Source organism: Dermacentor albipictus, chromosome 5 (genome assembly GCF_038994185.2).
Source record: "Dermacentor albipictus isolate Rhodes 1998 colony chromosome 5, USDA_Dalb.pri_finalv2, whole genome shotgun sequence".
NCBI lineage: Eukaryota > Metazoa > Arthropoda > Arachnida > Ixodida > Ixodidae > Dermacentor > Dermacentor albipictus.
The window spans coordinates 52,315,919-52,338,536 of NC_091825.1; the positions used below are offsets into that span (position 1 = coordinate 52,315,919).

Here is a 22,618-nt window from a genome sequence, read left to right on the forward strand (position 1 = left end):
CCAGCCATGTACATCACCTGCGCTGCCATCTTTTCTTTTTTCTGATAAATTTTGCTAAAGCCATATTTCAAATCTGCAAGAATTTACAAAAGGAAAAACCAATCCGACTAACAATAAGTATGAATAAAGTGAAATCCTTGAAGTTCGATTTGCAATTGTTTTGTTTATGACGCAAAAAATTCCAGAAAGAAAAATAGAGGAACTGCTGCACTTAAATCAGCTACGTTCACCTCATACAGTGTGCCTTGCCTGTGGTGAACTTCAGAAATATTCTCTAGATAGCAAAAAAGCCTTGAAACTTGTAGCTGGGGCTCTGCAGTACGTACGGATGTAACAAAAGCCTGTACATATCAATGAGGGCAATGGCCAGTGAGCAGTGATGCTTACAGTAATTGTGCTTGCATCATAGGCCATTTCGCAACATATAAATATTGGCCCAATAAACCTACATAACTGAAAGGTTCAACTACCCGCCGTGGTTGCTCAGTGGCTATGGTGTCGGACTGCTGAGCACGAGGTCGCGGGATCGAATCCCGGCCACGGCGGCCGCATTTCGATGGGGGCGAAATGCGAAAACACCGGTGTACATAGGTTTAGGTGCACGTTAAAGAACCCCAGGTGGTCGAAATTTCCGGAGTCCTCCACTAAGGCGTGCCTCATAATCAGAAAGTGGTTTTGGCACGTAAAGCCCCATAATTTTTTTTTTTTTTTTTTAAGGTTCAAGGTATGTTACTATCTAGCTGGCACAGATTTCAACTGCTTCGCCCATCTCTGTTTGAGGCTCCTCTGATGAAAGGTTACAAATTTCAAGTGGTGGCCACACTGTACTATGGTACAGTTTAACCTCGATATAATGAACTTCCATATAATGAAATTCTCGATATAGCAAAGCATTTACTTTTTTGACTTCTTGTCGATGGAACACTACGTATGTTGAACCTCAATATTCTAATGCTTCTTGAATTTCTGATGCAGATAACACATGCAAAAACATGGCAACCACACGCACCTTGGAAATTCCCCGTTCCATAGCAGCCACATAGTTCTTGAAGACCTGCTCGTCTGAAAGGGGTGGGTTCAAGAGGCCATCCGAGCGCAGCGTGGCAACCATCTCGAACACGAGGTATGGGCAGATGGCATCGGCACCGTAGCCCAGCAGCACGCACATGTGGTGCACTTCCCTGAAACATGCACGGAGCGATATGCCAACACAGTGTGATCAAGAGAGAACAAACAGAAAGAAAGGCACTCCATCCAGTTACCAGTTGCCTGTTCCTAAGGTCACATACTACGGGCCACCTGTGGTTAAAAGGACGTTCCACATTCACTGCCTTGGCCACAAGCAGCGCTGGCTAACCCTCCCAGGGCTAGATCTAGTACTCATGTACAAATACCCAAGAACACTTAGTGGGTAGCAGGACAGCTACCACAGTAGATTAATTGGTAAAGCATTGTACGTCTAATGAAGAACATAATTATAGGCTTAGCTCTTACCTGCAGCAAGTTATCTTGTCGTCCACTTTCATTTCCGAGTACCTTGTTGAAGCAATGGCATTCTTAAGCTATTTAAGCCATTTTGGATGGTTGAACAACCTCACACAATAAATAGTGGCACCTAGCCCCAGTGATTCAAGTGGGCCACTAGGTACACGTTAGCTGCTGTCTTATCAGGCAAAGAACACGAGTTACTGGGTATGTGGTCAAACAGCCAACTGTTCTGCGGATCGCCCATCCTTGGCCAATCACTAGAATGAATTTGACAAGGTGAGCCAACCATTTTGCCCTGATGGACAGAGGTCAGCATAAAATGCCAGAATTGCCATGTGCAGTTACAATTCTAGATGTTCTTTTACCTATTGCGTTCATATTTCAATGTTACTGCAAATTACTAACTATAACAAAGTTAAGCAATGGCTTCTGCTTTTCATGTATTGCACTACTTAGATAAATTTTTGCAATCTTCAAAGTGATTCGCATCTTAAAAATATTCTTTATAACTTGTGTGTAAAAATGGTATTGCATAACATCATCAGTATTATTTTGAGGCACTTAACTATAGCATGCATCTCAGCCTAGCATAATGTTGCTATCATTGCAATTCCCCCCTACTGTGATGCCCCACACATAATGAATAATTAAACTTACAGAATATAACGTCTGAAGAATGTAAAGCATACCTACAAAAATTGACAACTGTTTGCATGTGAGGCATGCAGTCTGGAGGGATCACATCAAGGAATGCCTTCTCTCAGCATACCACCGAGCGCAAGATCTCACTATATCACTGATCACTGTACCGCTGTTCACTGACACTAACATGTTCGCTGTCTGCGAGGTCAATGCACTCGGCGACTACATGGCTGAGAACATGATAACAAATTAACCTTCCCACGAGCTCCTATAGCCCAATCCACTGCAGATACTTTAAGCCAATTGGCATGAGCCAAGACCAATATCCCTGAAAGTGATCTTCATACTGTGGATCACAACCCTGACAGGAGCGACAGAAGTTTCAGCCACGGGGTCAGGAAGCACCATCGTGCTGGGTGTGCCATGAATTTCACATCAAAAACTAAACAAGTTGTCAACATTGAATCTGCCTGCATTCGGCCATGTGAAATTATGTGACATTTGAGCTTTGTTGACCTTTCTTAGATAAACTCTAGTCTAATGAACAAGCTCACTTTATTCAACAAAGCCAGTAACTCAGATATGCATGGCACACGGATTTGATATATTCATACATAATGAAGACTGCATATAGCCCACTCCAAGCTTGCCTCAACCAACTGCAAGGTAAACCTTGGCCACATGTACCACGCTAGTGTTCATGCAGTGACATTACAAAGCTCGCGGCATAGTGAATAATCAACTCAAGAAAAAGGTGAGTCTTGCAGTATGACATTCTCATATTTTCAGTGGTTCTCAGTATGGAAGAGTTCGGGAAAGACGTCCAGGACATACGGAAGCCAGCCATCACTCACCTGGCCTCCCCGGTCTCCACAATGAGGCCGCACTTCATGCGCTGCCGCATGGTGATGAGGTGATGGTGGACAGCACCCAGTGCCATGGCCGCACTGAAATGCACGCAGGACAACCCGCCCACTCAGAAACCAAAACTAGAAAACATATCAGTGAATGCACTACAGGAATCAATGCAATAGAAGGTTTTAACATAAGATTAGTGCTAATGACCATTACCTGCTAGGTGCTAGCTGATCTGCATCATTCACATGCACATACGAACACACCAGTAGAGGTATAATGAAATTGCATTAAGACATTCCAGTAACTGCAAGCACAGTGTATATATATCTCACTATATGATCACCTGCAGTGTTGTTTCTGTTGAATGACAAGCAGAGCACAAACACCACAGTGCATATTGCCCTGCAAGTAGTGCAATAACACCTTATGAATAGATGTTAAATTATTTCTTGCAAAGAATCAGCTAGTCAAAGCACATAGGCATAAAGTAAAATATACATCCATACCACCTCTGAGCCTTGCGATATAAATCTTCTCTTGTTCACAATTTACACTGTGAAAACGTAAAATCAGCGGCAAGCTATTATGCTCACTAGATTCTCTTATCTAATTTTCCAGTCTTCAGATGCTATACACTTAGTTTTGTTCTTTATGAGCAAAAGCATAAAAATGGTGCCATGTGAACAAGATCGATAAGTTGACAGTTAAGCAAAGCATGAAGTAAAAATTTCAATTTACTAGTACAAAAGCTGCAATTTAAGACCACTATTGCATAATCGGCATGACGCATCATCAACCTGCACTTCAGTTACATTATCATGTGCTCTTTAACTGTATAGTTAGCCTTCTATATACATAGAGGCATGCAAATAGTATATCTTGAAATTGAATAGAATGGGCACAGCATACTGATGGCATTAACTTAAATACATATCATCAAATATGAATTCAGTATGAAGGGACCAGTTCAAATACAAATCAAACAGTCATCAAAAAGTACTGCGATAGCTTCCAAATACCAAATGCACACATTTCAAACACTTCTTTATTTATGCTGGCTGGCTTTACATTTCCAATCTAGCTTTGGCAGGAAGGAAACATCTATTTGTAGCAAATCTGCTCTGTCAGTCATTTCCATGCCAGTGCAAATAATGGGAGAGCTATAAAAAAAAATTATTTGAAATTTATAACAGTAGCTATTCTATTTTAGGCCCTAATTAAACATCTGCTGTTGCATTCAAGCGTAAAACTCCATGCAGATGACTTCACACAGAAGACAAACTTGCTCAAATGGTGCACTGTGCATTCCCCAGCTGCTAGATATTAAAGTTTGAATGCTGTATGGTAAAAGATTGAACACACACGATGCTGTTAGCTCATTTATAATATCATGCTCAATGTGCATGAAGACCACACCTGACAGGTATGAAGTCCTTGCCAGCCTTCCGGTCTGAGAGGACGATGAGTGTGTAGCCATACTTTGCAGCTGTGCAGGCCTCGTCGCAGATGCGCCTGATGGCATTCAGGAGGCCTGCGCCTCCTTCGCTTGCAGAGAACACAATGTCGATCTCCTTTGTCTGCGCAAACGACCAGAATGCATCCGTGTGTGGCTCATCCCAGCCAGCTAGCGCATGATACACTCCAGCCTCAACAGTGAGATCAATGTAAACAAGAACCTCACTGATAGGTTTATAGGTTTACAATGGAAAACACTGCTAACAGCCTTTTTGGATCATGCAATTGAGCCACAAGTCTTCCTGGATAATACATTTTTCTGAGCTTGCTTTATTGAAAGTTATTGAGGTTCTACTGTAAACAGGCACAGCAAGTACAACAGAACACTTGAAAAGCAGGCCTTAATGGGGCTTGGTATGCTGGATTGTTGTTGAAGACATTTAATGTGGTGCTAAGAGATTTATTAGCAACGGGCGCGAACGAATAGCCGTCACAAGCATTCGGCGAAAGACAGCAACCACGAGCTCATGCCGGTAGCGATGGTGCTGTGGCGCAGGCGGGCTACTCTTCTTCGTTACAATCGCCCTCCGCAGAAAAAGGCGCCATCCTGGCGGGTTAAGGCGAAGAGACTACTATTGGGTCGTAGTACGGCTTAATGCGAGAGACGTGGACAAGTTCGCGGCCGCGATGGCGTAGGTCCGTCGACGGCGTGAGGGGCTCTACTATGTAATTGACGGAGGACGTTTGCTCGAGAACGCGGTAGGGTCCTAGGTACTTTGCGACAAGTTTTGAGGAGAGGCCGGGTGTAGTAGCGGGTACACAAAGCCATACGAGAGAGCCAGGCAAAAAAGTTGGTGCAGAACGGCCGGCAGGTTGACGGGATTGCTGCTGCCACTGGTCCTCGGTGGAAAAAGAGCGAGAAAGCTGGCGGCATTCCTCGGCATGACGAGCAGCTTCAGATAGCGGAGTACTTTCGGACGCGTCAGGTGTATATGACAGAATGGTATCGAAAGTAGTAGAAGGTTCCCCGTCCGTATAGAAGAAAGTAAAGAGAAAAACCAGTAGTTGCTTGGGCCGCAGTATTGTACGCATATGTCACGAAAGGGAGAACTTGGTCCCAGTTTGAATGATCAGAGTCGACGTACATGGAGAGCATATCGCCAAGAGTACGGTTGAAGCGCTCGGTCATGCCGTTAGTTTGCGGATGGTACACTGTACTGGTTCGGTGAACGATTCGGCATTCGTCGAGTAGTGCCTTCAAAGCATCGGAAAAAAAGGCGCGGCCTCTATTGCTCAGAAGTTCGCGAGGGGCACCATGGCGAAGAACGAAATGTCGTAACAAAAATGATGCAATGTCGCGGGCAGTGGGAGTCGGCAGAGCAGCTGTTTCAGCATAGCGGGTCAAGTGATCCACTGCAACAATAATCCAGCGGTTGCCTGCTGGAGTGGAGGGTAGCGGTCCGTATATGTCTATACCAACACGATCAAAGGGCCGACTAGGGCAGGGAAGGGGTTGTGACGGGTAGACTTGTGCGGGAGGTAATTTTCGGAGTTGGCGCTGAGCACAGGAGCGAATGAACTTTCTGATGTAGTTATACATGCCGCGCCAATAAAATCGGATGCATAGTCGAGCATAGGTCTTGAAGAGGCCGGCATGTGCGCACTGAGGGTCTGCGCGGAAAGCGTCGCAGATAAGGTCACGGAGATGGCGGGGTATCACGAGAAGCCACTTGAGACCGTCAGAGAGGTAAGTACGACGATAAAGAAGGCCGTCGTGAATGCAGAAGTGGGTAGCCTGGCGGCGAAGAGCGCGAGATGGTGAAGAGGTGGATGGATCAGAAAGGATGCTGATGAGAGAATTGATCCGGGGATCCTTGCGCTGCTCCAACGGCATGTTGCGCAGTGCATGAGATGGAACGGTGCGCTCAAGGGCGGATAGGCAAGCGCAGTCAGCGGAGGCTGGTGAGCGAGAAAGGGCGTCAGCGTCCGTGTGTTTGCGGCCGGAACGGTAGAGAACGTGGATGCCGTACTCCTGTAGCTTAAGGGCCCAGCGAGCAAGTTGGCCAGATGGGTCCTTAGGGGTAGACAGCCAACAAAGGGCGTGATGGTCAGTGACGACATCGAAAGGGTGACCATACAAATAAGGACGGAATTTCCCAAGGGCCCAAATAATGGCTAAACACTCTTTCTCTGTAACAGAGTAATTAGCCTCGGCCTTTGTCAGAGTTCGGCTCGCGTAGGCAACGACATATTCATCAGACCCCGTTTTCAAGTACGGCGCCAAGTCCGACGCCGCTGGCATCCGTGTGGACCTCTGTGGGTGCTGCAGGATCAAAGTGGCGGAGGATAGGTGGCGAGGTTAGCAGGCGGTGTAATTTCGTGAAGGCGCCATCACAGGCGGGTGACCAAGCGGAAAGTTCTTTGTCGCCACTTAGAAGGGCTGTCAGGGGTGCACTTATGGAAGCCAAATTTCGGATGAAACGTCGGAAGTATGAGGATAAACCAAGAAAACTTTGAAGCTCCTTTAACTTCTTTGGTTGCGGAAAGTCGGAGACAGCACGGAACTTGGTTGGATCCGGAAGGACGCCGTCTTGCGATACAACATGGCCAAGAATAGTGAGCTTTCGGGCGCCGAAACGACATTTTTTAAAGTTAAGTTGAAGTCTCGCGTCAGTAAGGCATATCAGAACTTGCTCAAGACAGCTGAGATGGGTTCGGAAATCAGCGGAAAAGACAACTACGTCATCCAGGTAGCATAAACATGTGTTCCATTTGAGGCCACGTAAAATATTATCCATCATTCTCTTAAAAGTGGCTGGAGCGTAACACAGGCCGAAAGGCATTACGATGAATTCGTACAATCCATCAGGTGTTACAAATGCTGTTTTAGGTCGATCAGATGGTGCCAAGGGGACTTGCCAGTATCCGGAACGTAAATCCAGCGAAGAAAAGAACTCAGCTCCCTGCAAACAGTCGAGGGCGTCGTCGATGCGCGGTAACAGGTAAACGTCCTTGCGCGTTATCTTGTTCAGACATCGGTAGTCGATGCAGAATCGAATAGAGCCATCCTTTTTCTTAACGAGGACGACCAGTGATGCCCAGGGACTGTTGGAAGGCTGCACAACGCCACGCTTGAGTATGTCAGCAACCTGGTGGTCAATGACACGGCGCTCAGAGGCAGATACTCGGTAAGGGCGCTGCCGTAAAGGTGCACGACTGCCGGTATCTATCTGGTGAAAAACGGTCGATGTGCGGCCCAAACTGGAAGCACGGCTGTCGAAAAGAAGCGCTGAACCTCTGCAGGAGAGCAATAAGCTGGCTTCGTTCTGAAGATGACGTGCCATCGTCGATGGAGCAGTGGAAAGCGTCGAGGAGTGACTGATCAACCGCAGAGTCACAAGTAAGTGCGCCAAGGCCCGCAGAAGTAGAAACGGCAGGAGCATCAAAGATGCAAAAGGTGTCGACTAGTTGATCAAGGCCTAGGCATTCACCATGAAATAAAGCTAAAGGGCAGGCCGTGGGATTGTCGACGACCATTTTCGTGACGCCATTGCGAAGAGTAAGGAAAGCAAAGGGCACCGGCAAACATCGGCGGCGAATGAACAGCTCAGAGGGTGTAAAGAGAACAGTGCCATCAGAAATAGCGGCACACGACACAGGCACAAGCAGGGAAGAGCGTGGAGGGACGGAATTGTCTTCGGAAACAAACAGTTTAACACTGGAAGGGTCGTTTTCGATACTCTCGACGTCGGGAAGTGCAGAAAGTTCGAGTTCAGCGTGACAACAGTCAATAACGGCGTTATTATTTGCTAGGAAGTCCCAGCCTAATATGATGTCATGGGAACGCGTGGGCAGCACGACGAATTCGACGGTATACAGTAGACCTTGAATGAAGACGCGAGCAGTACAGGCAGCGAGAGGTGTTATATTTTGAGCATTCGCGGTTCGAAGGGAGAAGTCTGAGAGAGGCGTCAAAACCTTTCGTAGTGTGCGGCAGAGTTTGGCGGAAATTACGGATACGGCGGCTCCTGTATCTACAAGTGCCAGGACGGTGTTTCCTTCCACAGACACTTCAATTACGTTGGCTGGAGAGGGACGAGGACTTGGGCATTGCGACGTGGACGTAGTCCGTGCCTCGGGAACTGTGGCCATCTGTTTTCCTGCTCGGTGGACAAGAGACGGCGCCGTATCGGAGAAAGCGAGCGACGACGGGGAGATGGTGAGCGGCGAGTAGAGGCAGTTGGGCAGTCAGGGGAAAAGGAAGAGGTAGGAAGACTGGAAGGTGAAGAGGAAAACGGAGCGGGGAAAGGTGGCGCTCGCCGGATGTTCTGAAGAGGAAGCATGCCACGACGACAATGGCGCGCCACGTGACCAGCACCACCGCAAGCAAAACATATTGGGCGGTCATCGAAGGTGTGCAACTGGTGGGGGTAAGGCCCGAGTCGCGGTTGAGGATTCGGAAAATGCTGTTGGTCGGGCAGTGGCATAGGAGGAAAATGGCGTCGGTCGTGAAACGGCATAGATGGCGGCAAAAATGTCGGTGGTCGATGCATAGAGGGCGGCAGGAGCCTTTGTGGACGAGATCGGGAAACTGCTTCAGCGTAAGTGAGAGGAGCCGTGACTGGTGTCTGCTCAACGGCTGGAGGAACGGCTTGAGATATTTGTTCTTGAATGAAGTCGCGGATCGTAGGATGCAAAGCAGGTGGTGGTTCCTGGACAGAAGATATCAAAGATAGCTGGCGAGCGACCCCTGCGCAAACGAATTCCTGAATTTTTACGAAGAGAGCAGCATGGTTGTCGTCGACTCCAAGGCTTGATAGAGAGTCGGCGGGCAGGTTGGGACGTTGGGTGTGAAGCCGTTGCCTGCGCAACTCGTCGTAACTCTGGCACAATTCTATCACTTCAGCGACAGTGTGAGGACTCTTCGATAATAACATTTGAAATGCGTCGTCCTGAATACCCTTCATTATATGTTTGATCTTCTCCTCCTCTGACATCGACGCATTCACACGTTTGCAAAGGTCGACAATGTCCTCAATGTAGCTCATGAAGTTTTCTGCGGCCTCTTGGGATCGTGTGCACAAACGTTGTTCTGCACGAAGCTTTCTTACTGCAGGCCGACCAAAAACTTGGGTAAAGTTGGTCAGACCAACCACGAAGTGAGGTCGGCTTCATGGTTTAGAAACCATAGTTTCGCAACGTCCGTAAGATAGAATGCGACGTTTCTCAACTTGGTAACATCCTCCCACTGGTTATGGGCACTCACTCGCTCATAAGACGAGATCCAATCTTCAACGTCTTTGTCATCTGTGCCGGAGAAGATAGGGGGATCTCGCTGACGCAAGGCACCGGCACAAACCAAGGTGGCCGGCGCCGTTGGAGGAGCTGGAGGAGTGCGTGCGTCGTCGGGCATGATGGGGGGTAGAGTGCGACTCCGAAGTTCCAGGGTGGTCGAAACCCAGCACGTGCACCACTTGCTAAGAGATTTATTAGCAACGGGCGCAAACGGATAGCCGTCACAAGCGTTCGGTGAAAGACAGCCACCACGAGCTCATGCCGGTAGCGATGGTGCTGTGGCGCAGGCAGGCTACTATTCTTCATTACAGTGGCAACTGGCAAAAGTTCAAGATAAGCCTAGGCATAAGGCGCCTGCACTTATCCAAAACTATTTCCAAAAGGACATTCTTTCTGGGTCAGTATTGAAAATACCTCAAAGGGGTACAATTCAAATCAGTTTGATTTCAGTGTAAAAGTAAACCGGGCAATTCTTGATCCCAAATCTCCAAATATATTGGAAAGATATTTCAGAGAAGAAAACAATCATAACAATTAAGATCTTCTGAGAAGAAGAACACTGCCCAGACCAAACAGCATTCTCATCCCACATTTGTTCTTTGTTGATTCACAACACTTCACTCTTACAGCTTTTACAGCAGCTAGCTCAGCTAACTATTCTCATACAAGACCGTGTTATACTACTACAGTTAGCTAATAGCTAGTGACCTCAAGTGAGTGAACTTGGACAACATGTGTGAGTTGGTGACTGGCCTTGAAGTACGCACCCAGATGTAAAATAAATGCGCTAGTGTATACACATGCAAACAAGTTTCTGCTCACAACCAGTCTGATGAGACAGACAAGCACATGCCAGACAGGTTAGCGAAATTTCAAAAGCACTATACAGTGCACTCCATTTACAACAATAGCACATTGAATGCTTTCTCTGAACAGACTACACACCTGCAAACAGAATTGAAGTGCTCCCATTCTCACAAGCTATGAGACTAAAGTATGTCAAGAGCTCACCCTCCACCCTTTGTATGTGGTCTCTTTGATGACCTCCATGTCACGCAGGGAGAGGATCGGCTGCTCAAGCCACAAGCGCCGGCACTGGGCTGGGCTCGGCTCCAAAATGTTGGCCTCTGGTCCAATTGGGCAGGCCTGCACATCGATGCAGTCCACACAATTGCACACGCAATGAAGCACCATCGAAACCACTGTTGGTAACTTTGCAAGAAAGTTGCTAAAATTTATCAAACTTTTAGTCACTATAATGTCAACCTGACCTTTTTGAAGTCATAAGAACTTTTCAGTGAATTTCTTAGTGACATGAATAACCAGTCAATTGCCCAGACAGAATTCCCCAAATGACTTTTGCCGATTTCAATGCCTTGCCTCCATTCTATACCAAGAGCCTCTATTTGTCACTACTTCTGAAGAGATGCCAAAGCACTTGTTAGTGACCCATCTGAGTGCATCAAGGCAGCTTTTCTAGGCAAAGTACAATCTTGCGATTTGATACCGTTTTAGAAATTGGGGATTGTTTTCCCTTCTTAAATTCCAACCACTGACCCACTGCTGACCCAACAATGAAAGAAGCAATTTATATTTATAGGTTCAGAAATAGTAAGCAAAGCATCAAGGAACAATCAAAACCTTAAGAGATCAAATTCCATTCAAGTCATCACTTGACAATTTTTTTTACTAAAAATGGGTTGTTTCAAGCCATAACCTGGTAAATCGTAAAAAAATAATTTTCGTTTCATCGACCAAAATGCCACACAGGGAAGGGAGACTAAAAGTACACAAGCAAAAGATAATGGTTCATGAAGAGGATACATAGATTTTTCGGTTAATAACAGACACATTATGCACACTCTACTAAGGCAGACTTGATTAGATGCACGATAAAGCTTTGCTGATCATCTCATGACAAGCAGAAGTCAAAGGTGTGCTCCAAGCTGAAAATTATGACAACGCGAAGGCAAGGCTTCACAGAAACCGGGACATGTGTGCGCTGTGTGCGCCTTCTCCATCATGTGCTATGTGGTCACGCCCGCTACAGGCTTTGCTTGGATTGTTTGCTTTGCTGCGAAAGCATTCAGGTGCCTTGGCATCTGCATGCCTTGTTTGTTTACAGCAATAGAAGTGCTGAGATGTTTACTCTTCAGGCCTTGGATTGTTCTGGTGAGCGACAGCACACTCGGCTCGGGCACACTTTCTCTGGCGCAGATCGAGAGCAAGCTCCACGCCGTTGCAATCCAAGTCAGAGCTTGATAGGGACCAGCCAAATGTACCGTATACACATTTACCTTCAGCATTCCACTCAGGGTTGCTGGGACTACAAGTACAGTGTCATCAACACTTAGGGAAACACTTCATTATATTTAATCTGAGATGTACCTTCACCATTTCTCCTGCCTCACCGAAAAAAGTGGTGACATATTGCACTGGCGTTCATTAATGAAGGTTAATTCAGGAGTTTTTATGTAAAATCGAAGCTATTAAGAGTGCATGAATATCAATAAGGTGTTCCACCTGACATTGTATCACCCTGCGCAACATAAAAACAATGGAAAGTACTGCCAGCATTATGGCACCAGCAGAGCAGATTGGCATGTGCTGCAAGCCTGGCAAGACTGATCAATTGATAAAATGATATCTACTTTTATCTTAGCACGCTGGTCGACAGCTCACACTGTACAGCACAGAGCCGTTTGCACTTTTCCTTCGTTTTCTATCTTGACGCTTGCTCTGCAATCTTTGCCATATTCTGTGTCTGCAGATGTAATTTGATAATAAGGTAAGAGCATGAGCTAACCAACTTCATTCCTCTTCTTACCGGGCATAAATTCATGAAGATATCAGACTGCTTTAGCAGGGTGTTCACGCTTACAAAAGGATGTCCCAAGAATTTGCACACAGTTACCCAGCGGGAACGACAGTGCACATACACACACTGCTCGTGCTGGCAGCAGAACATAGAATGCTGCCCTCGCTCCGCTTCAGGAGTGGAGCATGAGGGTGTACCCACTTGCTTCTTTGGCATTTTGTAGCCAAGCTGAATGCATGTCACTCGCATCTTTGGGGCTTGCTAAAGAAAGCGAAATTAGGGCACTTCTCTGCAGCCACCTGAGCACCTGAAACCTGAGCAGAGGAAAGCGCAATCATTTCCTAACAAAGCAGTCTCCATGACTGAAACAACTTGCAGCACCAAAGAATGATAGAGACAAGAAGTATGTCCTGCCTTAGTTGACTTTTCATTTAGTGCATGTTTTTACTTCATTGATTACCAACTCATCCTGACATGCAATTTCTTAACAGTGCAGTCCCCTCAAGACGAACTCCATTGTGATGATAAACTAAACAGAGACTGGACGTTTATTCAGCTTCCCAAGGTTCAGTATACATCCGCTAAGTTGATATATCAGTGAAACTAGTAGACCTGAGTGGTTCTCTTATGCTTCGAACAAAGTGAGTGTACTACGAGTTGTAAGACAGATCAGTGCATGTTCATATGTTTGTACATTTTTCACAGGATCCGGTACCTCCAAAATCTCTTGACCTGTAAGGACTACTATAATGCTTATTTATGATTTCATATTTTTCTGTTTCCATTCCCTCTAATAGACCTTAATGAAAGCATAGACATAAACATCTCCTGCCTTCTGGTGTATATAAAGTAACCCACAACTTTTCAAGCATGACAGCCACAAGTTTTTGAGACATGACAGAAAGGGCCACTTGCCAGAGACATGACGATCTTCTCTCGAAACGGATCAATGGGTGGGTTGGTGACTTGGGCAAATAGCTGCTTGAAGTAGTCGTAGATGAGTGGCTGGCACAGTGACAAGCACGCCAGTGCAGCATCGTTACCCATGGAACCAAGGGCTTCCTTCCTGCCACCCAAAGAAGAAGCAATCGTGCGAGTAGTTGGTATCAACTGCTTTGAAAGCACAAACTGCTATAAGGCAAGTCATTTTGCACCCAAAACACCTGCAGATAATATCACATAAGTGAGGAACACTGTACACAGTACAAGCAGCTTCTATGGCTGAACCACTGTCTCAGTGGCGCTCAAACTTCCCTTTCAAAGAGCTCGTTGTCATAAATTTTGAACTGCCTCAAGTTTTATGCAGCACTTGTCTGTATTTAAATATAATTTTAAACCACTTATCTGTGGTAATGCCAGCCATATAAAATGTAGATTTTCTCTCCAGTGAACCTTTTCAAGAACTGCCACATTATAGAATAAGACTAGGTGCATGCCATGTTTCATGCTAAATGTGACACATGGCACCCCTATTTCTTTCAATGAGACAACCCTGTGGCCTGACCTCCTTCCTCCCCTTCCTGCTAAATTAAGGTTGCTACGACCACCACCAGCATAACTCTTCTGGCCCTCATTGTCGCAGCTATGACAGTGCTAGCCATGGTGTGTGCCTGCAGATTTAGGTAAACCTATAAGGATGCATTCTCAATGTTAGTTCTTTTTCAGAACTTAAGTTCATTTAGTGGGTGCCACTTTTTTTTTTTTTTCAATTGGTGCACATTGCACAAATTTGGTCTATTTGGAACTGATGGACTTGCAAATAGACACACTACTCATGTGTGTGTCTATTTCTAATGCTTTTAATTGTCCTTGGCAAGTTTAAATTTTGATTACTGTTTTGTGCTATAGATTGCCGCTGCTTATGCACGTTGTGTGATGCACCAGCACAGCATGCGTGAACCTGATGGGCAGGTCACCAACTCAAGCAGTAACATGTGGGCAGTGTTGTCAGGTTTTGTTGCAAAGGTAACCCTAAAACACCTTTGAAAATCAGTGAGGATTTTCGAACTATTCTTGTGAAGTCGCTAAAGATCCCCTGAGAAAAATGTCTACAATTAAAAATAAAGCAACTATCCACTAATGGGAAATCTTGGCTGCTAAAGCAGCCTAAATTTCACCAAATCTAGCAAAACATTCACAAAAACAACCAGTGTGAGGTGGCCAATCTTTGATTAACAATGGAACAGTGATCTCATCTTTCTGTGATGTTGTTCCATGTGATAGAAGCTGTAGCTATAAAGAATCCCACTGCATCCTATCTGACCAGTATGTGTGGCCACAGCACACTATCACTTGTTATACTGCTTGTTATCAGTAGGGTTTACTGCAGCCAGGTAAGACCACAACTCTAAAAGTGATGGCATATCTGTATCATTTTTGAAGAAGAAAAAGTGTTTATATACATTACTTGCAGAAAATGTCCTGCAAGCTGAAATGTGCACAACATAAGTATCTCAGCCTTAGCTAATAATCTCAGACGAAACACACTGACACTGTTTGATGAGATGCTTTGACAAGTATTTTTTTTTTCAATAAATGGTAAAGTTTTCCATTGGCTAATTTATATTTCTAGTTAACAATATTTGTCATACAGGACACAGAGGCCCACATTAACCCTTTCTGGGTCAACCTTATGTTACAACTGCAGCTTTCGTTTGCAAACCTCACTGGGTTTTCGTGAACATGGGTGCTGCAGTGTGGGTGTTCCTTAGCCGAATAGGCCGACCAATCACAGTGAAGGACATGCACTGCACATCCCACTGGGTTCCTTGCACCATAACCAGATGGTGCTTGCCTCCGCGCATCCGCGGCAGCGACGGTGACGGTCGTTTGGGGAAAGCAAAAAAAGAACCAGAAAGCTTGCCTTCACGCACCAACAGCAGCGGTAGTGGCGTTGCATTAGCCTCTCAACAATGACTGAATAAAGCTTTCCCTGTCATTTTGTGTGGGCCTTCAATAAGTACAAACTCATGTGTCAACTTTTAATGCACTCACACAAAGCTTCACTGTATATAGATTCCAACACGTTAGATGTGCTACAGGTTTTTTTTTTTTTTTCAGTAGACCATGAAAAGACCATGAAAATTTCTCAAATCATTTTTATTAATTGATTTATATGAATAGTTTTCATTACTGCAATATCAGCAGTTAATTTGTTACTTCCTATTGTCGAAACTTTAGTGTCAATTATTTCTTCATATTTAGTTGCATATAGGCAAAGACACCAAAAGAGTGTGTATATATAAACTCCGATATTTCTTCAACAGAAGTCAAGTGTGATTTTCTTATCCTCCATGCGACGTGTTATTGCTGGTTCAGCATGGAAAGTAAATCGCAGAGGCACTGGCAGCAAAGTGCTTTTGTCGAGCCAGGTTCACAGGACAGAAGTCATCAATCTTTCTCAATCAATCAATCAATCATCAATCTTTCTTGCAATCGTTAGCACTAAGTTTAAACTCCAAAAACTCCAAACATAACTTGTTAACGTTTTCTGAACTGTTTGCTTGAGGTGAAGAAATTCCCAGAAATGTCATGATTCGGGCATTGGAAAGGCACACATCGTCACTACCCTCGTTGACTTGCAAGTTGAATATGCAAGGGTTACTGCACAGCACACTGCTGTAAACAGATAAGTAACACTAGATATCATTGAATATCAACATATTTCAATGAGACCAATGAAAGTATACCTCCTTGCAATGTCTGCTGCTGGATATCCTAGTAATCGGCTGTTCTTAATGGTCCAATATGCGACGTCCCTTATACGTCCACAAAACTTTCTACAGTGAACTTGAATGTTCGGATGTTACCCAGACATCCATCAGATATCCGTTAACATTCCCTGCTGGATTTGGACATTTGGACCTAATCTGCATATCTGTCAGAAACTGGTGACCCAATTTAGAGTGAAAGCTATAAGTTCAGAACGAAAGCTACATGTGCAGTGGCACATAAAGCTTTCATTCTACAGAAAACCGCTGTGTATATAATCTGCGCATTTTAACGATCCTGTCCAGTTTCTGTTCATGTGTAAAAATTTCTCCATTCTTACCTGTTAGTCCCCTCGCACACACTCCTCATCTTTTTTTTAAGTGAAGATAAAGAAGTGAAGTACATCTCTCATCCATTGCCATGTCATGCCATAGTGCAGAGTTAATTTTAAACAGGTAATAAAGTAACAGAAGCAAGACTGAGCAGCTGCCTGTTATGTTGAATTGAAATGAAAGTTTAAAATGCTCTAAACGTTGGATTCACACATAAGACCTACATGAAACAGCACGTTTTAAACCTCAACTTAAAATATGTGACCCCTAAAAATTTATTATTCTACCAGCACAATACGGTGTGGCTCTCTGTGATCAATGGATTGAACATCTAGCTATGACAAACTCTGAACATATCTGAACTGCTCCAAAGATGGTATAATCACAGCGGACAAGCTGTTGTTGTTCAAGACAGTTGTGCATAAAATTGTAGACGAGTCAAGGTTGTCCGAAAGTTAAACAATGACATAAGCTGAACAAGCATTCATGTAAGTACATCGTAGGCTTCAAAGCTCCGGCGATGCCGAGCTAGCAGGACTGACAGTTAGGGGATAAAATTGTTCAGCTGTCGCAGGACGCAAACACGCATAAGCTTCATTTTTTGAAACAATGACTCAAGAGTGAATTGGGAGGATGTATTGTCCTTATCCTCGCTTTCTCTAGCATACAGCCATTTTATAGAGATTGTGTGCTCAGCATATCAGAAAGACTTTCCTTATACAAATCTGAAAAAAAAACCTAAGCATGCCCATAAGCCATGGATCAATGCATCCATACTCAAAATGAGAAGGAAGAAAAATAGGCTTTGTATAGTCTTTCTTAGAGGATGCAACTTTGATGCCTTCAATACTTTCAAAAAGTTTCGAAATAATTTGCACAATATGCACAGGCAAGCCAAACCTAATTATTATTTCCCGATGTTTGATAGTGTGATAAATGTGAAAGAAATGTGGAACAAGCTTTATGCTGTAATATTCAAAAGGCAACCAGCAAACAATATTGATGAACTCATAATAGGTAATGAAGTGTACAAAGGCACAGAATTGGCAAAGAAATTGAATAAGCACTTTACTAAAACTATTTGAGCGCACAAATAATGACAACGCTCTCAACTACCTACCCCCTTCCAAAGGGAATTCCTTATTTGCTGTGCCAACGAACGAATACGAGGTAATAAATATGTTTAGATGCTTTAAAGTGAGCAAAAGTGAGGACATGGATGGTTTAAAACTAGAGTCTATTATTTTTGTTATCGACATACTCAGTCCACAATTAACACACATATATAATCTTTCCTTATGTACCGGTACCATTCCACAGCATATGATGACTGCCAAGATAACGGTAATGTAAAAGGAAGGTGAGAAAAATAATTTGAGTAACTATAAGCCGATTTCAATATTGCCAATATTCTCAAAGGGACTGTAGAGAATTTTATTTACAAGATTATGAAATTTTTTTGGCAGACACTCAGTTATAATGCCATCACAATACGGTTTTAGACCTGGTCTTTCAACACAAAGTGCATGACTTTATCGAAAAGAACTTAGTCTAAACAATGTAGAGACGAAAAGAATAACTTTAGGAATTTACATAGATTCTTCCAAGGCCTTCGATACCATAAATCATCCAATGTTAGCAAAAAAATTTAATTGTTACGGAATTCGTGGTGTTATCCTAAAATTAATTAGTTAAAAGCTACTTGACCGATCGAAACCAAAGTGTCTGTAAAGAAAAAGCTGTCAGCGCTAAAAAAATTTAGATATGGTGTATTTCAGGGCAGCATACTCAGCCCACTTCTGTTTGCTATTTTCATAAATGATATTGTAAGTATATGCACCTTAGCACAATAGGTAATTTTTAGCAATAGGCAATTTTTTTTTTCAGGAACGAATGCTGATACCATCATAGCATCTGCAAATGACACATTAAACCAGACTACTCATGTGGACAGTAAAGAATTCACTATGCACCAGCTGTGCTAAAACAAAAGCTGTTCTTTTCCGGACCAAATCTACATCACGCAAAATACTTAATTGCCAAAGTTTAAATAATCTTAGAATTGCAATTTCGTCGTCTGCAACGACACTAGGCGTTGTATTTTACAAGTACATGTCCTGGGAATGCCACACAGATTACATAAGAAATAAACTTAGCAAAACAGTAGGCATCCTGCAAAAATGTCACCGCATATTGCCAGAGCAGCAAAAGCTTACATTATATAATGCTCTCTTCTTATCTGCATTAGTGCCATCTAGTCTGGGCTACTAGTACCAAGAAATCATTGCAGAACTTAATCATATTGCAAAAAAAAATGTGTTGCACTGCATTGCAGGTTTGCCGTACAATGCGCACATGTCCGAATTATTTGCCAAATTTAATGTTTTAAAAATTACAACCCTACACGAATATCAATATGACAGTTTTTAGGTCCGAATTAGTTTTAAAAAGTCGCCACACCCTCCCTTTAGCAAATTTAACTCTTAATCCTTCCTCCCGCTTAATACATACCAACCATTGGTATACCCCTCGCCCGCAAACTAATGTTGAACTGCAACTATTACAGTATTGTCTTCCAAACACATTAAATAAGTTTGAAGAAACAGATGAAAGTTTACGCATGTTATCGAAAAATGCTATTTTAGCTATGATATCATGGATGTTCTTGTACTTTGAAACGTGAAAATTGTTTTGAATTGTTTCAGTTGCTTGTTTCCGTTGCTGCCTTTATGATCAGGAGTTGGCGGGGCTAGTCAAGCTGCTTAAAGTGCAGCTTCTTTTTTCCTGGTATCCTGCTATTCAGATTTAGGTACCTTTTTGGTAAGTACTGATGTGCGAATATAACGAAATAAAGAAATCTCAATCTCAAATCTCAAGTGATGCGCCTTGGTCAGAGACAACAATGAGTGGCTGTAAGGAGAATGGTGAATGTCCATCATTTTTTTACTGATGTCAAATTTCTTTGTCACTAGGGTGCACATTAGCTACATGAGTTACAGAAATGGTGTTACATGGATTTACACTCTAAAGAGGATAAATTGGGTAATTTGTGTAATTTGTCTCTCTTGTAACACCCAACACTTGTCTAAGCTGGCACCTGAAAGTTACACTGACAAGCACGAGGACATATGTGTTGGGTACTACTTGCAGAAAGTTAGGCTAGTTGAAATACGATCATTAGAGTACAACTCTGGTGCTTTTTAAGAAAGAAGGGGACAGTGCATGGGGAAAACTGCACCTCTTGTTTTGTTCCCTTATTTCTTAAAAGGGCCACAAATACCCAAAATGCATAATGTTTGACCCTAGTCTTGTAATTAAGCTACAGCCGTTTGTCACAGACTCGGCAGACTTTTTGTCATTTACTAAATACTGTGCCAACAAAGCGTCGCGGAACAAGTGCTCACGGTTTCCTATGGCTTCATCCGACTGCCAGCAGCGGCAGCTGCAGTCGTGCCACGCTTCTCACGCCACTTTGTCGTTGACGAATTTGCAGAGGCCGGAGGAGAGGGGGTGGAGGCTGTGAGAGCACACACACACGCTCCCCACTGCGAAGCACAAATCGGTCCCTAGGTTTCAGCAATGCCAGTGGGCAAGTCGCACACTTGGCTAGGACATTCCTGAATGAGTTAAAGCGCAACTTTCCGATGACTTTCAGCACACATGACCTGCCATAGGTGGGGAACACAGCGTAATGAAAACATTCCTTTTATATTTATTTATTTGTTTCTTTGTAAGGCTGCCATGAGACAGATGACTGCAATTAACTTGACCAGGATAGAAACTGGACACGATGACCACTGAAGCAGCACGAAAAATACAGACAGAGAGGGAGGCATATGGACACATACACAGGCACAAAGAACTTCACTTCGTTTGCAGACGTGTGTATGATGGTGCAAATAAATAAAAGAAAAATAGTGAACAAATTTCAAAGTGAGGCCTTAAATTCTGCCTAAAATAATGAAGCTGGTATGATGACAAGGACAACCAAATGGCAAGATGATAATAATGGCTTTGAAGATAATGACCATTAACAATGGCACATAACGACATGACAGCTGTGGTTACTGTAGTGGTCTGTTTCTGTTAGTCTCAGCAGTATGGTTAACCCATTACCACATGCATCATGAACTGAGGCATGCTAGGACTGACACAGACTGGCAGCAGCCAAATGTTGGCAACCACTGAGATTTCCTACATATATGTTGTATCCAAATTAATCTCCGCATTAAAGCTCTGTTTTCTTTAGTTATTACAATGCCAACAGTAACATAATTATGCCAATGGCAGGGCAATGACAATGAAAACAGCACAGCACTGTTGACAGCCAAACAACACAACAGGCTAGGATGGCATGATGATGACAATATCGACAACAACGGTGCAACGATGATGACAAATTAAAAGATGGCACAACAGCCTATAAGCCATTAACATGGGATCGAATTACGAGTGGGAACAAGCTTCTACCCAGGAGATTTGTTTTGTGGCAACTCTTACCAATGAAAAATGATGATGCTGATGATACCTGCGACAGACATGAAAGGTTGGCTGAAGCACAACAGCCAAGCCAAGGATGGCTGTTGTATGTGAAAATTCCTATTCTTTAGCTTCCTATTAGATTTCTATTCTGTTAAGGAACTGTCATTTTTATCTGTGTGAGCAATAGGCAGTGTGGTATGACTAATCTCCTGACAGAAGCCATCTTGTGCTTTAACAGTCAGTCAATCTCTTAGAACAATGATGTAGTTGCATAGTTGATTGCTCAAGAAAGACAAGTTAGTCATTGAGAGACAGGTGCTCACCATTTAACTGCGCTTACCGATAAAATATAGAAGTGTTTTGATGGAGTAAGAGGATTCACTGCTCCTCGCTGACTTGAACAATATGATATGATGGACAGCCTGGTGTCTGTGTCTATAAGTCTCTCTCACTCACACTGTTTTTCGCACTGTTTCACTGGTCTTTGCAGCACAAGATCATAAATTTTATTTATGTACTATGCCTAAGGCACTATGACATCATCTAGGTGGCATAGTGCCATATAAAAATAAGACTAGTAAAGTAGTGGCAAACTAACATTGAAATGCAAGAGAAACAAAATTGAAGATAATAAAACCAAGAAACAAGAATATAAAAAAAATATCTACTTTCATATTACCCCACTGGCTGACATGTCAGGCATAGTGTATAATGCCGTCATACTGCCCTGAAATGACCCCTCTATCATGTAGCTTTGTGAGGTTGCAAAGTGGGACACATATTTATGACCAATACATTGTTTCAACAGCAGGTAAACTGTTGTGACAGCTATAGCATTGTTACTGTTACTAGTTGAGGTTTGTGTTTGAAAACAAAGCAAAAATTTTAGCTCTGTGCTACATTAAGATGACAAATTTTGGACAGCTAGAACACACCTAATGCGTAGCTGTGTGTACCACATTTGCATGAATATAAGGCAACTAAAAGTATGACACGAGTGGCTTTGACCTTTGATGGTATGAAAAAAATTATGAATAAAATTGTAACTATAGCATGCACTATGTACTTATAATACAGCTGCATCAATGAGAATAGAATGTGGCCCATTAGCAAAGCATGATGTATGACTTGTCATCTTGATATGTGCCCAAGTAGGACCATTTGTGTCACGCCCATGTGCCAGGGTCTGTAAGGTCACATTATCTAAGTGCCTTCTACACAACGGTTAGACATTAAAAGCGAAGCACAATATGCTACCACAAGAGTACAGATGCATGCATTATGGAGCAGCTGTGTGTGGGCACTGAGGCCATGTGAGTATGCATTGCTGTAGTACGTTTCAGCGCATGTTACATACAGGGTGTCCCAGCTAACTTTAGCCAGAGTTTAAGAATATGCAAATGCCACATTGCTGGACAGAACCAAGGTAATGTTGTTTGCCATCGCTTGTAAATACTAGAATCATCTTGTTTATTCTGCCTAATTAGATCACTAGCCTTAATTAACTAACTTGAATATTATAATTGGAGGAAAAGTG

The 22,618-nt window shown here is 43.5% G+C and overlaps 1 protein-coding gene across 1 annotated transcript in view; it reads right to left on the reverse strand.

Annotated features, from left to right (window-relative positions):
* LOC135899211 (uncharacterized) overlaps positions 1–22,618 on the reverse strand; it is a 232,213-nt gene that overhangs the window by 76,238 nt on the left and 133,357 nt on the right. Inside the window, exons 13-17 of the mRNA XM_065428465.2 lie at positions 13,472–13,622; positions 10,750–10,884; positions 4,405–4,565; positions 2,985–3,077; positions 1,010–1,181 (exon numbers count right to left, since the gene is read on the reverse strand). Of these exons, the coding sequence (XP_065284537.1) occupies positions 1,010–1,181; positions 2,985–3,077; positions 4,405–4,565; positions 10,750–10,884; positions 13,472–13,622 (712 nt within the window). The remainder of the gene's footprint in view (positions 1–1,009; positions 1,182–2,984; positions 3,078–4,404; positions 4,566–10,749; positions 10,885–13,471; positions 13,623–22,618) is intronic.